Source organism: Anabrus simplex, chromosome 5 (assembly GCF_040414725.1).
Source record: "Anabrus simplex isolate iqAnaSimp1 chromosome 5, ASM4041472v1, whole genome shotgun sequence".
Lineage (NCBI taxonomy): Eukaryota > Metazoa > Arthropoda > Insecta > Orthoptera > Tettigoniidae > Anabrus > Anabrus simplex.
The window spans coordinates 194501721-194517731 of NC_090269.1; the positions used below are offsets into that span (position 1 = coordinate 194501721).

Genomic DNA, 16011 nt, shown 5'->3' on the forward strand with positions numbered 1-16011 from the left:
TTGTCTGTTAGTCTCTTTGTCTGTTTGTCTGTTTGTCTGTCCTTCTATTACTTGAAAACTACTAAATATATATTTCCACCAAACTTCATATTTAGAATCCACCTCTCCTTGGGTAGGTTTTAGCGCAAATATCGTTTCTAAATGCCTGAACTGAGTGGGGATTTTTACGAAACCGAAACCGTGATTTTGCACTCCCTCAAAGTATACACAACCGAACTTAATGGAAATCAACCTGCCTTAATGAAAATTAATTTCTAAACCTTTGTTTCTCATGTGCATCATTTCGATAACAGGATTTAGTAAGGGAGATATCATTAACGGACCGTTTTTCGGTACAAATCCCAGCGGACTTAACGCAAGAGCGGGTGCGTGTAAAGCGTACTTCTTACAACTTGAAAACTAACAAGATATTTGAACCAAATTTTATATATAGCATCCATCTGTCCAACGGTAGGTTTCCTTGGTGTCTGTTAGTTAGTTAGTTTGTTTGTTTGTTTCTTTGTTTGTTTGTTTGTTTGTTTGTTTGGTCTGTTTGTCTTTCTCTAACTTGAAAACTACTGGATATATTTCCACCAAACTTCATATTTAGAATCCACCTATCCTTTGGGGAGGTTTTAGGGCAAATATTGTTTCTAAATCCCTGAACTAATTGGGGGTTTATACGAAACCGAAACCGTGATTTTGCACTCCCTCAAAATATACACAACCAAACTCAATGGAAATCTACCTGCCTTAATGGAAATTAATTTCTAAACCTTTTCTTCTCATGAGCATCATTTCAATCACTTACAGGAAAGATAGTATGATCAAACTCTACACGAACATTGGCCCACCCAGTACCCATATGTGAGCCAAATGCTATGTCACATAATTATCCGAAAAGTAATGCAATGTAAGATAATCTTACACAAATTTCAACCTATTCAACGTTTCTGATTCAATCTGACCCATGAATAGATTAGATGCGAGAAAATATCACAGGACCAGCCATTTAGATCGCTAAATACTGCGCCTTACGGTACAATCCTTTGTCGATATGACGTACCGTTTAGCAGCAGTTAATCTGTAAATGAAGGTCTGCAATATTGTAAACATTCATATACTTTCGTATGTCCATCTGTATATATTCATTGATGTCGATTTGTAGCGATCGAGAAAGGATGTGTCTGCTATTGTAATCAGTACTCCCTACACCGACTTTGACTGCTGGCAGTAGGAATGGGGTCCTTCTCCAACTCCTGTGTAACTGGCATTAGTAAGGAGGGCCTACCATTTTAATGAATAATTCACTTTTCGATTTGTCTTGCAGAAGGCAAGGGATCATGCAGTTTTGTTCGAAAGTCCCCTACTCTATTGTGTTTGGCTCTAGGCCAGGGTGCCCGCCATTATAAACAAATGTTCCAATATAAAATTTGACTAGCATTAGGCATAGTGGCCTGCTATTTTCATGGAAACTCACTAATTCCGTGTGACTAGCAGTAAGCTGGCTAGCAGCAGTAAAAAGGGACTGTCATTATAATGATAATTGCACAACTCAATTTTGACTGGTGGTAGGGAAGTTGCCTGGTATTATAATAAAAACTCCTCAACTGTAACCTGTCTGAAAGTAGGAAATGGGTCTGCCATTGTAACTAAAACTCCCCAAATCGATTGTGACCGCGCAGTAGGCGTTGGGGCCTGCAATTATAATGTAAACTTGCCAACTCGATTGTGAATGGCAGTAGGCAAGTGAGCCTGGCGTTATCATCACAACTCCGCAACGCTCACTTTACATTGGAAACAACGTATGTGGACCTCCCCATGCTATTTCTCGGATAAGGCTATGAGACATGCAATTTTAAAACAATCTCATTTGCTGCACGCACAGTATTTACGTCGATATCCGTATACAATGTAGAATACCGTAGCGAAGCACGGGTACATTTGCTAGTTATAGTTATAAGAACAGAAACTTATTCAGTTCCTTGAAATGTTCGTCCTCATACGTTAAGAATGTTCTGTCCTCCTTATAGATCGTGAGTTCTGGTACGAAGCAGCCCGTTCAGCGATACGCCGCCGTCTACAAGACTCCGCCGGCAGCAGAGACGAGCAATACCGCGCAAAGAATGTGATCCTGCTGGTTGGCGATGGCATGGGAGTAGCTACAGTTACTGCTGCTCGTATCCTTGGTGGTCAGAGACAGGGTCGAGCTGGGGAGGAACATGAGCTCGCCTGGGACAAGTTCCCGGCGGTGGCTTTAGCCAGGGTAAGTACTCTACCACCCTTTTCAATGATGATGTTTTTTATTTAAATATATCTTATGGCCTTGGGTCATACGAAAGTTTGTGTAACGTGACACGACAAAATGCGTAATGAATGTGTAACCATAGCAACTGTACAGTCAGTGATTATAAGTATGAATGGATGGTCAGACAATGTTACCTAGCAACCATGCAGGCTAAGTCTTATGGCTGGTTGCCATCTGAAATTAGCAGCCATTGATTAATAGCCATAACCGGGAGATATATTTATGGTCATTTGATCTTCACAAAGGGAAAAGTGGTTTGTTTATCGTCATTCTATGACGGCATTTTTCTTCTTCACCACCATCATCATCATCATCATTATGGAAATTTGAAATATCTGAAGTATGGTACGGTATTAACTAGCACGATACTGCAATATTATTCCACTTCCCTCTGGCCTTTTTCGCCTTTTCCTATGATATTCTACGGCCAGGTGCCTTTCTTCACGCCAAAACTATGTAAAATGATGTGATCAATGCCTGTAATGTGGTGTGTTGAGTGTGAAGAAGGAGTGTGTATCAAGACTAAAGCAAATGCCCAACTCCCGAACCAGAGGAATTATCCAGACGCGGATAAGCTCCCAAGTTCAACCGATAACCAAACCAACGACTCTCTGAACTCTAAACAGCTACGTTACGCTGACAACTCTGGCAACTAGCCCGACAAACGATTCGTGTAAGAATATGTTTAAAAAACCATATCTAAACTTCTTAAGTTTTTCTTTACATGCTTAATTTTTTTTAGAAGTAGGTAGCATTATCTATAAAGGTCATGGATGCCTCATCAAGAGTGGGAGTTAAAGGCTTTCCTTACACCTACCTTCAGCATTAAATTGGATAGAGTGGTTTTTGCTTCGGCTAGCCATCTTTGCTTCGGGAATTAACCTCGTAATCAATTTTGCTGAAGGCCGACTGAAATTTAGGGTCGCGGCTTTCAAGGCAGTAAGTCTACGACATGAAAAAGAAGTCTAAGGAAGCTTTTCAGCAAATAATAAAATGTACGATAACAATCATTTATATATATGAAATATTTACTGTTATAGCAGCTTTAATAAATAATGTAACGTAGATTTTACCACAAATTACTCTCAATTCAGAGACTTCAATTTTGACTCGATTCCAAGTCATCCTCAGCCTACAATTTGAAAAGAACAACATGCTAAGTTTTCTTCATAGATCATGAGTACTGACTTCATATGTCTAATATTAGATAAAGTAGGAACCCTTCTACAAAGGAAAAGTTATTATGCATAGTTTAAATGTAATTCTGTTTTTATGAATATTACCGAAAACAAATGATACCATCAGTAAATAAATTATCAGTGCTGTATGTAAAAGACAGTCCAGTGACTGCAACTACGTTTACGGACAGACAAGACGAAAGAACATACAAGTTAATGGAAATTACATAAACCCACAGAGACTCAGTTCGCCAAACACGTTATAACAAACAATCATACAGGTCAACATCGCAAAATTCTTCATATGGAAACCAAAAGCTCCATATTCAATTCTTCAGAAATAAAATAGCAGTACAAAAGTGTCTTGAAACTAACAAACGTGTATAAAAGAACAACTTTCTTACTTGATCGTTCTATGACTAATAAACTATGTAGTTTCACCCATTAGTTTCCTTTCGCCGTCCAGTTTTCCTTTGTCAGTAGCTTGTGCTGACCACAATCCTTCACACTGCAGAACATTTGACATTTTAATGTAGCCTACCTTAGTTTGTAAGAGTAGATCCATCGATTATGTACGCATGTTATATAACAGATACTTAGAGTGATTTTGTGTTGTTTTTGTAGGCTGAAGATTACATTGTATAAACTAGAAAATTAACCTTTCCACTCCCAAATTCTTTTCAAAATTATGCATGTCCCATGCCAGATTTTTCTGAATGTTTCGACAATGGTTCAAATAAGCTGGAAATACCTTTTATGTACAACAGCTACAGAACAGTCATGGAACGACAACATTAGCATTAGTTTCTCTTGACTCTTTTACTACTTATCTTACTATATATATAAAAGTGGATATATCTGTGTGTGTAAATGTTGCATCTCCTAAATTTGCCTCCGGGGGGGGGGGGGGGGTTGGCAGCTAATCACACTAACCAATACACCACAGAGGCGGACACAAATATTACCTACAATCCGAAAAAAATGCTGCGGGGTCAAGACGCCTCTAGAACACCTAGGGAAGGGGGTGAAATATAATCTATATACAGTATACTGCACTGTACCGGTGGTTTACCAGCCGCTTATTTTTTCGGAGATAGGCAACCCAAATAACGTGTGTAATCTAAATATCCTTATAATTTAGTTTTATGTACACCAAATAACTTGAAAGTTCTCCTAATGGTCGATGAGTCTCTCCGTTACCAGTGTGTCATCACTGTAAATTGATCCATGGACCTAACAAAGGAAAACCTACTATGCACAATTCCTCCCCAAATACTTCTTTTGCTAGTGGCTTTACGTCGCACCGACACAGATAGGTCTTATGGCGACGATGGGGTAGGAAGGGCCTAAGAGTTGGAAGGAAGCGGCCATGGCCCCAATTAAGATACAGCCACAGCATTTGCCTGGTGTGAAAATGGGAAACCACGGAAAACCATCTTCAGGGCTGCCGACAGTGGGATTCGAACCCGCTATCTCCCGGATGCAGGCTCACAGCCGCGCACCCCTAACCGCACGGCCAACTCGCCCGGTCCAAATAATAAGGACCATTCTGCAAACATGTGATTTTGTGCGCCTTGAAATAAAACAGGTACCGGTAATACGATCGAATTAATAGGTTATCCCACCTGTTCTGTAATGTAAAGAAGTTAAATGAATACTGTAAATCTTGGACACCGATATTAACTTTCGAGGTGGAACGGGCATACTCAAGTACTAAAATTCTGGCAGGAGTCATACATGTAGACTTCGTGGCCGAAGCGGCTCAGGACTGGAGCAGGAAGTGTGCGAGAATCTGCAGCGTTGTGGTTCGAATCCAGCGTAAGGCGAACTTCTTGAATGACATTTTAGTGGGGATACAATAATAATCAATATATTTTTCCTATTGGTTTTAGAGGATGCGCTCTGATTTGGCGTCTTTCCCTTAAGAATGGGTAGGGGAAGGATTGGGAAAGAAATCGTCCTTGGTCTTTTAACAAGATACCGTCCCGGCATTTGTGGTGAAAATGGGAAACCGAGGAAATCAGTTTGCAGAACGGCCAGCATGGGGTTCGAGTCCACAATCTCCCGAGCCGTACGCATACAAATAATAATCCACACATTCCAGGTAGTGGTTAGCGTGATTAGCTGCTACCACCACTGGAGGTCCGAGTTCGATTCCCGGCTGTGCGGCGAAATTTGAAATGTGGTACGAGGGCTGAAACGGGTTCCACCCAGCCTCGGGAGGACAGCTGAGTATAGATGGGTTCGATTCCCACCTCAGCCATCCTTGAAGTGGTTTTCCGTGGTTTTCCACTTCTGCTCCAGGCAAATGACGGGATGGTACTTAATGTAAGATTACGACCGCTTTCTTCCCTCTTCCTTGTCTCTCCCTTCCAATCTTTCCATGCCCCCACAAAGCCCCTGTTAGGCATAGAAGGTGAGGCCGCCTGGAAAGGTACTGGTCCTCTGCCCACTTATATCCCTCGACCCAAGTCTCACCCTCCAGGACACTGCCCTTGAGGTGGTAGAGGTGGGATCTCTAGCTGAGTCCAAGGGAAAATCCAACCCCGGAGAGTAAACAGGTCGGCCCCGTGGTGTAGGTGTAGCGTGCCTGCCTCTTATCCGGGGAGACCGGGTTCGATTCCCGGCCAGGTCAAGGATTTTTACCTGGATCTGAGGGCTGGTTCGAGATCTACTCAGCCTACGTGATTAGAACTGAGGAGTTATCTGACGGTGAGATAGAGGCCCCAGTTTATAAGGCCAAGAATAACGGCCGAGAGGATCCGTCGTGCTAACCACATGACACCTCGTAAGTCGCTTTGTAGGCCAAGGCACTTCAGGGCTCTAGTGTCATGGGGTTAGGTTAGGTTAGGTTAGGAGGGTAAACAGATTAAGCAAAGTACCTACGAGGTCACATCACAGCACTTATTCATTTCCTCACGACGTATTTCTATGAGAAGTGCGTTGAGCGTTGTTGTTGATCTACCGTATGGAGAAAGTGCTGTCGAATTAATATGTATGCCATGTGATCCGTAATGATTAAAAGTTAAATGAGCTTTGTAAAGCATTATTGAAAACTTTGACACGGACATTAACTTTCGATGTCGAACGGCCATACTTAAGTAATAATCCTTAAGTGAGCCTCTTGTATGTTTTATTTGTGACTGATTCGGTTAAGAGCCGGTGAAGCAAGGTGTCTGAATACCGGTAATGCTGTGGTTAGATTACAACCTTATACACTTTTTTGACCGAGACATCGTACACCACTTTAACGGACATACAATTTTTATGCACACTTACTAGGTCACATCACAGCACGTATTCATTCACTCACGATGCATTTCAATGACAAGTGCGTTGATATGCTGCTCATTTATGGGAAAACACGGTAGAACACAGTGCAGTCTCAACGTCTCTATCACGAGCGTTTTACTGATAGAATACTACCGACTATCAATACGTTCTGAAACGTTGAGCGAAGATTGCGGTCAACTGGGACGCTTGGAAGGGTAACTACCGTTAGAGATACTCCTATAACGTTTGGTTCAAATGAAGAGTCTGTTTTGGATGCTGTCCATAATAACAGATTAGTACTCGGACACTTGCACAATAGACTAACATCAGCCGGTCATCAGTCATGCGTGTACTGCATAGGCCTAACAATGAATTTCAGCAAGATCATTCGCAGTTACACCAGCAGCTCCACGAACGTGATTTCAATGCTAGAGTAACATTTTGTTAATGGACATTACGCAGGGTTACCAATAATGCAGCCTCTTTGTCAAGAGTCCTCTTTTCAAACGAATCACGATTTCATAACAATGGCGTCATGAATTGGAGCTCGGAGATTTCCCATTGGGTAAGACAGGGCCCATTTCAAGTGCAGTGGGGAGTAAATGTCTGGTGTGGTATCTTGGGTGACTATCTCATCGGACCGTATTTCTTCGACGGACATCTAACGGGAGCACGCTACCTTCATTTTCTTCAAAATGAACTCCCACCTTTGCCGGAGAACGTTCCTCTGCGCGAGCGATTACGAATGTGGTTTCAACAGGACGGGGTTCCACCTCACGGACCAGTAGTCGTTGTGAACCACCTTCATGCTTCAGATCCAAATAAATAGATAGGAAGGTGCGGACCCCTTCACTGGCCTGCCAGATCACCCGATCTAACACCACTTGACATCTTCCTGTGGGGTCACTATAAAGCAGGTAGTGTATGCACAGGAGCCTGAAGATCCTGGTCACCTTCGGCAACTGATCACCGAGGCATGCAAAGCTGTTTCACATGACATGTTACAACATGCAAGCAGGTCTTTAAATCGTCGATCTGAAATCTGCATAAAAGAAGGTGATCAACATTTCGAACTTGTTACACTGAATATGCGAGGTATCCTACTTCCTACTTACAGACCATCATGTCGAATTCCAACGAAACATCTGTTAAGAACGGTCCTTTTCAGGACCAAATAACAATTCACTCTTTGGAACAGGATGACACGTGGCCATATTACAGTAATTGTAAACGGCGTTAATCGATACAAAAATGTGTACCAGCCTTTGAATCGAACCTACTACCCGACAGCTTGGCTGATACAATAGTCGCAATGCGTGGTTTAGCCAACTTAACTACGCGAGCCCTGGTGACTAGTTAGCACGTTGTAGTCCTTAGAGGTACTTCCTGTCCAAATGTAAGATTGAGCAATTCGCTGGTGTGACAGTTTTACACATTTATTATAGTTTAAATAATAGAAATAATACTGCCCCTAATGATTTCTACCATATTCGCGAGCATTATATAATCTGTGTAGTGGTACTAAGGCCATAAAGAAGCACGTACTAATGTTTTTTCGGATGACTAAGATATACGCATTATTTGGGTTACCTACCTGTGAAAAAATAAGGGGCCGGTATTTTTAAGGTATACAAATGAAAATATACATGAAGTAATGAGGCACTTCCAGGCATCTTAGAAACTTAGGACTTGATACCAGAGGAGCTGATGACTTCGCAATCCCGAGAAAGATAGAAAATTCTCAAAATTCCCTGAGGGGGCCACGCTGGGAGTTTGAAATTTGGGGCTCAGCATAAGATCGCAGTCGGATATATTTATCTAAAACGATAACCTATAGATTACATGGGATTTAAATTTTTCGGAAAGTTCTAATTTTTAAACACTTTTTCCAAATTAAGACGGCGGCACAATCTGCCAGATGAGCTAGAAAATTGAAATTTGGCAAAATTATAGCTTCTAGTCTGTAACTGATGGAAAAATTACGAGATGTAAATATTTATCATTTTTACACGGGAAAATATCGAAATATGAAGGCAATTGTAATGACGGCGCAGACCTTCCCTTCGAGATATTTGGTGGCTAAACGGTAAGTCGTATCACAAAATGGATGGCAAAATCTCTGTTCAATTTGTTGTGATGTACAACTTTGGTCCTATGACTTTTTGTCGTACCTCTCTCTCCCTTGTACTTTTGATAGGGCTGTATTTCTCGATTGTACGTAAATTCTGTGCTTTCTACACGTATATTTCATAGTTTGACACACTTATAGGAAAGATAGAATGATGAAATTTGGCATGCACATTCACACAACCGATGTATACATATGCGGGACAAATTTCATGATTCTAGCTTCCAAATGAGTATGCACAAAATAATATAAAGTATGTACCCAAATTTCACCCTTTTCAAAGTCTCTAACTCAATCTAACCCATGAATGTGGGATATACGAGAACATGTTGTAGCACCAACCATGTAGAACAATAAATGTGGCGTCTGATGGCGCAATCCGTTTGCCGATATGACGTGCCGTTTAGGAGCAGTAAATCTCGAAATGAAGGTCTGCACTCATAAACGTGCCCATGCCTATCTGTCGTCTATCTATCTTATCTTACTAATAGCATGTACTCGCTGCTTCACCCCCGTTTAATAATTTAACAGCTAGATGTCTTAAACCATTTATATAAGTAAAAAAGTTGAAAATATGTACTAACACACAACGTTTTTGTCTAAAATGCATTAATTACATTATTATTGTTTAAAATATTGTTACCTCCAATGCTTAAGACGTACCTGGTTGGTGGGTGGCACAAATACTAATAAAACAATATAAGGGAGCTTGCAGATAAACTATGTTTATTGTCCTTCCATTTAGAGCTCAGATGTGTAGTGTGTTTGTCTTTCCAACACACGTACATTTGACCGTAAGAGAAGTACCGTCTCCGATGATTTATGCGATTGCCCTTGTGCCTTGTTCATGCACTTATCTAAACTCAAACAAACGGTGGAACTGCAGATGTCTAAATTGAAGCGGTATATTGTCCTAGCCGTCTGAACACAAGGACGTCTACGACTCGGAATATATATTCTGACGGTCACCCCGAATTTAAGAAGCAACTTTTTAATGTATGTGCACAGTAACCCTACACAGCGAATATAAATCACTAGGGTTGTAACTAATAGTCAACATAATGCCATTTTATCACACAAAAATTATACTACGCAAGTCGTGTTATGTTCTGAAAATCACGCCACTTAGGTAGCCACCTTTCCGTGAGATGCATTAAAAAATCGAGGAACGAATCTATAATTTCAGGTGAAACAACTTTGGCCTCTTTCCTGATGCGTCCTTTCAAAGTTGGATGCGTGTTTCAAACACTTCGCTCTTGACCTGCCCCCACAGAAAGAAATAGCAGACTGTGAAATCGGAGAATTTGGCACAAAAGCTCGATGCAAAGAGGTACGAAGTTCCATTTTTACTAAATGGTGTCTTTCTTGGTAGGCTACATCATGCCAGTAAGCAACACCAGCAGTTTAATTTCGTGTGGCTATTTCTAGCCGAGTGCAGCCCTTGTAAGGCAGACCCTCCGATGAGGGTGGGCGGCATCTGCCATTTGTAGGTAACTGCGTGTTATTGTAGTGGAGGATAGTGTTTTGTGTGGTGTATGAGTTGAAGGGATGTTGGGGACAGCACAAACACCCAGCCCCCGGGCCATTGGAGTTAACCAATTAAGGTTAAAATCCCCGATCCGGCCGGGAATCGAACCCGGGACCCTCTGAACCGAAGGCCAGTATGCTGACCATTCAGCCAACGAATCGGACTACCAGCAGTTGAAAGTGATAGGTAGTTTCTGCCGGACGCATCATCGCAATCTACAGATTTCAGACAACGTGTAGATATAATTGTGACGTAATTAGCTTCGATCACACGAGCACAGAAATGGCTGGCAGTAATGTTTCATTGAGTATTGGAATAGATGATGAAAGCTGGTTCCGTCATTGTGAATAGGAAACATGACGCCAGATCAGGGATTGGTACCGCTTGAATTCGCTGACAAAGTTGAAATCAAAGAAAGCACAGTCTGCCCGGTGAGTTAAGGGCAGAGGGCATCGTATTCGGGGATATAGAGTGCCAAATTATAGTAGAATATTTTGATCTTGGAATAACTACAAATGCTCTCCATTATATCCAAACACATCATAAGCTCTGTCGTGCATTGTGTGATAAACACCTTGGAAAGAAAGATACCATTCAACACGGCCCATCTTTGCTCATTTCCGCAGGGATACAATAATTGAGAAAATGGGCTTGAAGTTCCGCCATACTCAGCCTATTGTTCCCTGTAACGATCACCTTGTCGGTGTTTTGAAGGAAGAGATGCGAGAGCAATGCTACTTGACGACAGAGGACATAGTGGATGCACTACGTTAATTTTTGAGGACTGCTACAACAGAGTTTTGCCCCAAGGGTATTTTTAACTTGCCGAATGTTAGGAAAACTATGTTAAAAGTAATGGGGATTACGTTGAAAATGGTAGAACAATCTGTAGGTAAAATGATGCATGTGGTTCTTAAATGATAACATATACTGTTTCGTGGAACAGTAGTTGATGGTTAATTCAAAATGATTAGTAAGGAAGAAATAATACTATTCTTTAACTTTCCATTAAATAACACTTTCTTAAGCCTAAATGACAGTAGTTCATGGACCGGCAGTATTCAGAGATGTGTTCAGATGTCTGAACAGTAGAATCCCTTTACGTTGCTATCATATAAGAATAGGCGCGTGTCACATTTTACACAGTGACAAGTGAGACTAATGATCTGTCGGCGGACGGGTTAGCTGCAGGTGGTCAGTCAACAGGAAAGTTACTTTGGCTTGAGCGGCAGGATGACACATAGAGGTCGATGACGAATTGTGATTCATAGTTTACTCTCTCGTAATATGATGCCAGGGATCTTCCAACTACATTACTCTTCTTTCTGCTGACATCGCTTCATTGATTCACCGTGAGATGAAAATCAAAATGTTACAGACATAAAGGAATCCCGCCTTGAATTTGATAGAAAGAATGAACCTTGAAGTCAATTGAACATTTCAGGGCTGGAATTTCATCTGATGTAACAGCTGTAAACAGCAAGGTGATACAGGTGATCCTAGTGCATTTCCAGATGTATGGATCTGAGCATTTCTTCTTCTTATTCTTTCTATCCTCCTTCTTCTTATAATTATTTTCTTACGCCATATTTTCCCATTCATACAGAGGGAGCGTTTCCGGTGAGACTTTTCCACTTTCTTTGAGTTCAAACGTTATCTTCAGTCAATCTTTTTGGTCACATCTCTCTCTCACAATATCCAACAACCACCTCCTAGGCCTTCCTCTTCTTCCATCCCATCCACATTCGTTTCATACACTTTACTACCAGTACAAAGTTTATCCCATCTCAGTATGTGCCCATACCAATGCAACTGCCTTGCCATATTTCCCCCGCTTATGTGTATATTTCTATCACCGTTATACATCCTCTGACTTCTTCGCCCCTTATCCAGTCCATCCCCTTAACCCAACGTATTAACCTAAGTAAATTCATCTCTGCCACGTCCAGTATCTTCTCATCAGATTTACTAATTGCTAACATCTCTGATTCGTATGGCATTGTAGATCTAATTACTGGTATATATGTTATTCCCTTGTGTTTAGTGGTCGGTTGTTTTAGCACCGTTTGTCACAGAGCGAACCCGATATGTTTTTCCAGTTCGTCAAAGCTACCTGCACTTCGTTTACTATTTCTGCTTTTAAATCTCCATAATTTTCCACAGTTTATTCCCTTTTCTGTACTACTTTTGCCATAGTACGTACCTAGCTGTGTCAGTGTGACACAAAGCAAATCGTAAGAAAAAAGACATCTCTCAGAAGACAGGTGAAGTAGGCCTACACCTCGATAATGGTATTTAGTAAGTTGACAGAAAGGATACAGTCAGTATTAATCAATGATTGTAATGTCCGGCTCCATAGCTAAATGGTTAGCGTGCTGGCCTTTGGTCACAGAGGTCCCGAGTTCTATTCCCGGCAGGGTCGGGAATTTTAACCATCATTGGTTAATTTCCCTGGCATGGGGCTGGGTGTATGTGTTGTCTTCATCATCATTTCATCCTCATCACGACGCGCAGGTCGCCTCACGGGAGTCAAATCAAAAGACCTGCACCTGGCCAGCCGAACCCGTCCTGCGATCCTCCGGCACTAAAAGCCATACGCCATTTCATTTTTTCAATGATCGTAATACCATTAACTCTAAACACCACTAATTACATTTACTAGTTTACGGAATTTTGTTCGGCAGAAGTTTGTTCGTGTGCTAGTAAATCTAGCAACGCTAGGCTGGCTATTTAAGCACCCTCAACTATCCGATTCACACTTGTTACGATGGTGCAATCTTTCACGTAGATTTTTTGCCATTTTTAGGTAATGTTGACTTCCAAGAACATCTGTTAAGCATCAGACAAGAATAAGGTGTCCAATAGCTTCATATTTCATAGCAATGTCCGGTGTACAGACAATACCCACTGTGAACATTTTCAGAGTGTTAAAATGTCCGGATTATTTTTAGATTGCTCTGTTAACGCACAATGGGTGATGGTTTCGTTTGCAGTTAGGTGTGCTCTAACTATATAGGCTAATATTAAAGCTGAGAACTGTGACGTGTACTAACAAGAATATTTGATTTATCTATGACCTTCATCCTCTTCTATGATACTGTATGTTGATACCGGTTGACCGCGTCAGTACGTCAGTTATAAACTCGAATACACAGAAACATTCGTTTCAGTTTTTGAGGCTATTGTATTATGTAAACTAGTGTTCGTTGAGTAACAATATTAGAGCTCCTCTGTGCATTACCATAATCAAACAGGTACAAAGAAAGAGATATTATTTTATTACAATACGTGTAGAAAATGTGCAATATACATTGTATAAATGAAACTTCTTATTGACATGATTGACCATCAGATGTAGTTAATTATGGAAAACCAAGCAACCTTGTTGCCTCACGTGACTTTTATCATGGTCGAACATGTCTTTGTATTTCAACACTTTTACATGCACTAATTCGAACTACAGTCATTTTGGCGAGAGGGCAGAGACTATTCCAGTGAGAGAACTCCTGACCAGCCCTTTGGCTAGACCTGAAATTCCTTAACAGTCCAGAAACAGCAAACGGCCCTTGAGGGTAAGAGGCGGACCTGCTACCCCTTCTCCACGGGTCTGGCACGTGCACATGCGAAGTACGAGTAAAATAATGACTCATTTGTTATTGTTAAAACAGTGCTTGAAATGGACATGGTCCTGCTGAGTGACTCAGGTGATAGAGCGCTCGCTGCCCTTCTGAGCCCAAATTGACGGATTCTATGGTCAGTGAGATGGTATTTTAACGTACTAAAATACACCAGCCTCATGTGGGCAGATTTTTTTTTTTTTTGCTAGTTGTTTTACGTCGCACCGATACAGATAGGTCTTATGGCGACGATGGGACGGGAAAGGGCTAGGAGTGGGAAGGAAGCGGCCGTGGCCTTAATTAAGGTACAACCCCAGCATTTGCCTGGTGTGAAAATGGGCAACCACGGAAAACCATTTTCAGGGCTGCTGACAGTAGGGTTCGAACCTACTATCTCCCGAATACTGGATACTGGCCGCACTTAAGCGACTGCAGCTATCGAGCTCAGTGTGGGCAGATTTAACAGAATGCCAAAGAACTCCTTCGGGACACAATTCCGGAAGGTTGCCTTCTCCAAAAACAGCAAAAATAGATAATTAGACGAAAAGTACCGATAACGTGTTTAACTGAAGTTAATAATAATAATAATAATAATAATAATAATAATAATAATAATAATAATAATAATAAAATAGCCTCAGTTAACGTGTGCAGGTATTTGACACCATTTAAACAGCCTCTGTGCCAGTTTTAACGTGCCTTACTACTGTAGAAGATAGCAGAGTAAGCCTAAACTCTGTTGAGCGATCTACAGTTGAATACTTACTAATTTTTCCCCGTTAGGTGCCAAGAGACACCCTGGCTATCAGCTTGCACTCGGTAGATAGTGGGTTCGAACACCACTGTCGGGAGCCCTGAAGATATCTTTCTGTGGTTTCCCATTTTTATACCAGGCTCGTGCTGGTGATATACCTTAATTAAATTCACGGCCGCTTCCTTCGCACTCCCAGCCCTTTTCTATTAAAATGTGGCCATAAGACCTACCTTAGTCGGTGCGACGTAAAGAAAATTGCCAAAAATTAAAAACACACCCTGCTGGAGTGAAAGAGCGAGATCCTCAGTAAAGGAAAGGAACATAGCACAAAAATAACAAGATGGAGAGAATCCAAACCAGAGGAGGTAAGGGACGAGGGGAAGGTCAGAGACCTCGAAAAAGTTTACGGGGACAAGAAACAGAGAGTTAAAAGGGAGCAGAAATTTACTCAAGAACTGGATGAAAACAGCAGAGATAATATTAAACTATTGTTCAGGGTGATCAGAAGCAAAAGGAATTCAGTTGAAACCATCAAAGCAATGGAGAATCACAATGGAAACCTGGTCAGGAAAGAATAGGACATCGGAGAGGTTCTGAAGAATCATTCTGATCACCTGTTGAACGGGATAGAAGCAAATCAGACGACAAAACCACCACCTGCTGAAATATACACAAACAAACCTCCCACAACATGGGCAGAAACAGAAGCAGCCCTTAAGAAGATTCCGCAAAGGAAATCTCCATGAATCGATGAAGTCAGCACGGACATGATTGAGGCAGCTAGAGTCGAGGGTTTATAGTGGCTGCACAGGGTGCTCAATGCAGTCTGGAAGGATAGCAAGATACCTACTGCTTGGAGCAAGAATGTCTTTATCTCCCTGTTTAAGAAAGGAAATAGCCGAAAATGTTCCAACTACCGGGAAACAACATTCCTTTCTCGTGGGCTTAAGACTCATGAGGAAATATTAGAGAGTAGATTGCGGGTGATCTTACAGCCACACTTAGAACAGGGACAGTGTGGCTTCCGGCCTAATAGGTCCACAACAGTTTTAGTCTTAAGTGTCCGTATGTTAATGGATAAATATTGGGAAAAAGGCAAAGATCTGTTTATGGTTTTCCTTGATATTGAGGAGGCATGTGACAGCATTGCAAGAAAGAAGATATGGGAATGCCTGAGGAAAAATGTGCTGGAGGACTGGTGAGGAAAGTTCAGATGCTGTATGAACACTGTACCAGTGTGTTCGAT

General features: G+C 41.4%; 1 protein-coding gene across 1 annotated transcript in view; it reads left to right on the forward strand.

Moving 5' to 3' along the window:
- The window catches only part of LOC136874758 (alkaline phosphatase), a 220959-nt gene that overhangs the window by 88894 nt on the left and 116054 nt on the right, over positions 1-16011 (forward strand). Inside the window, exon 2 of the mRNA XM_067148428.2 lies at positions 2013-2245. Coding sequence (XP_067004529.1) covers positions 2013-2245 — 233 coding nt within the window. The remainder of the gene's footprint in view (positions 1-2012; positions 2246-16011) is intronic.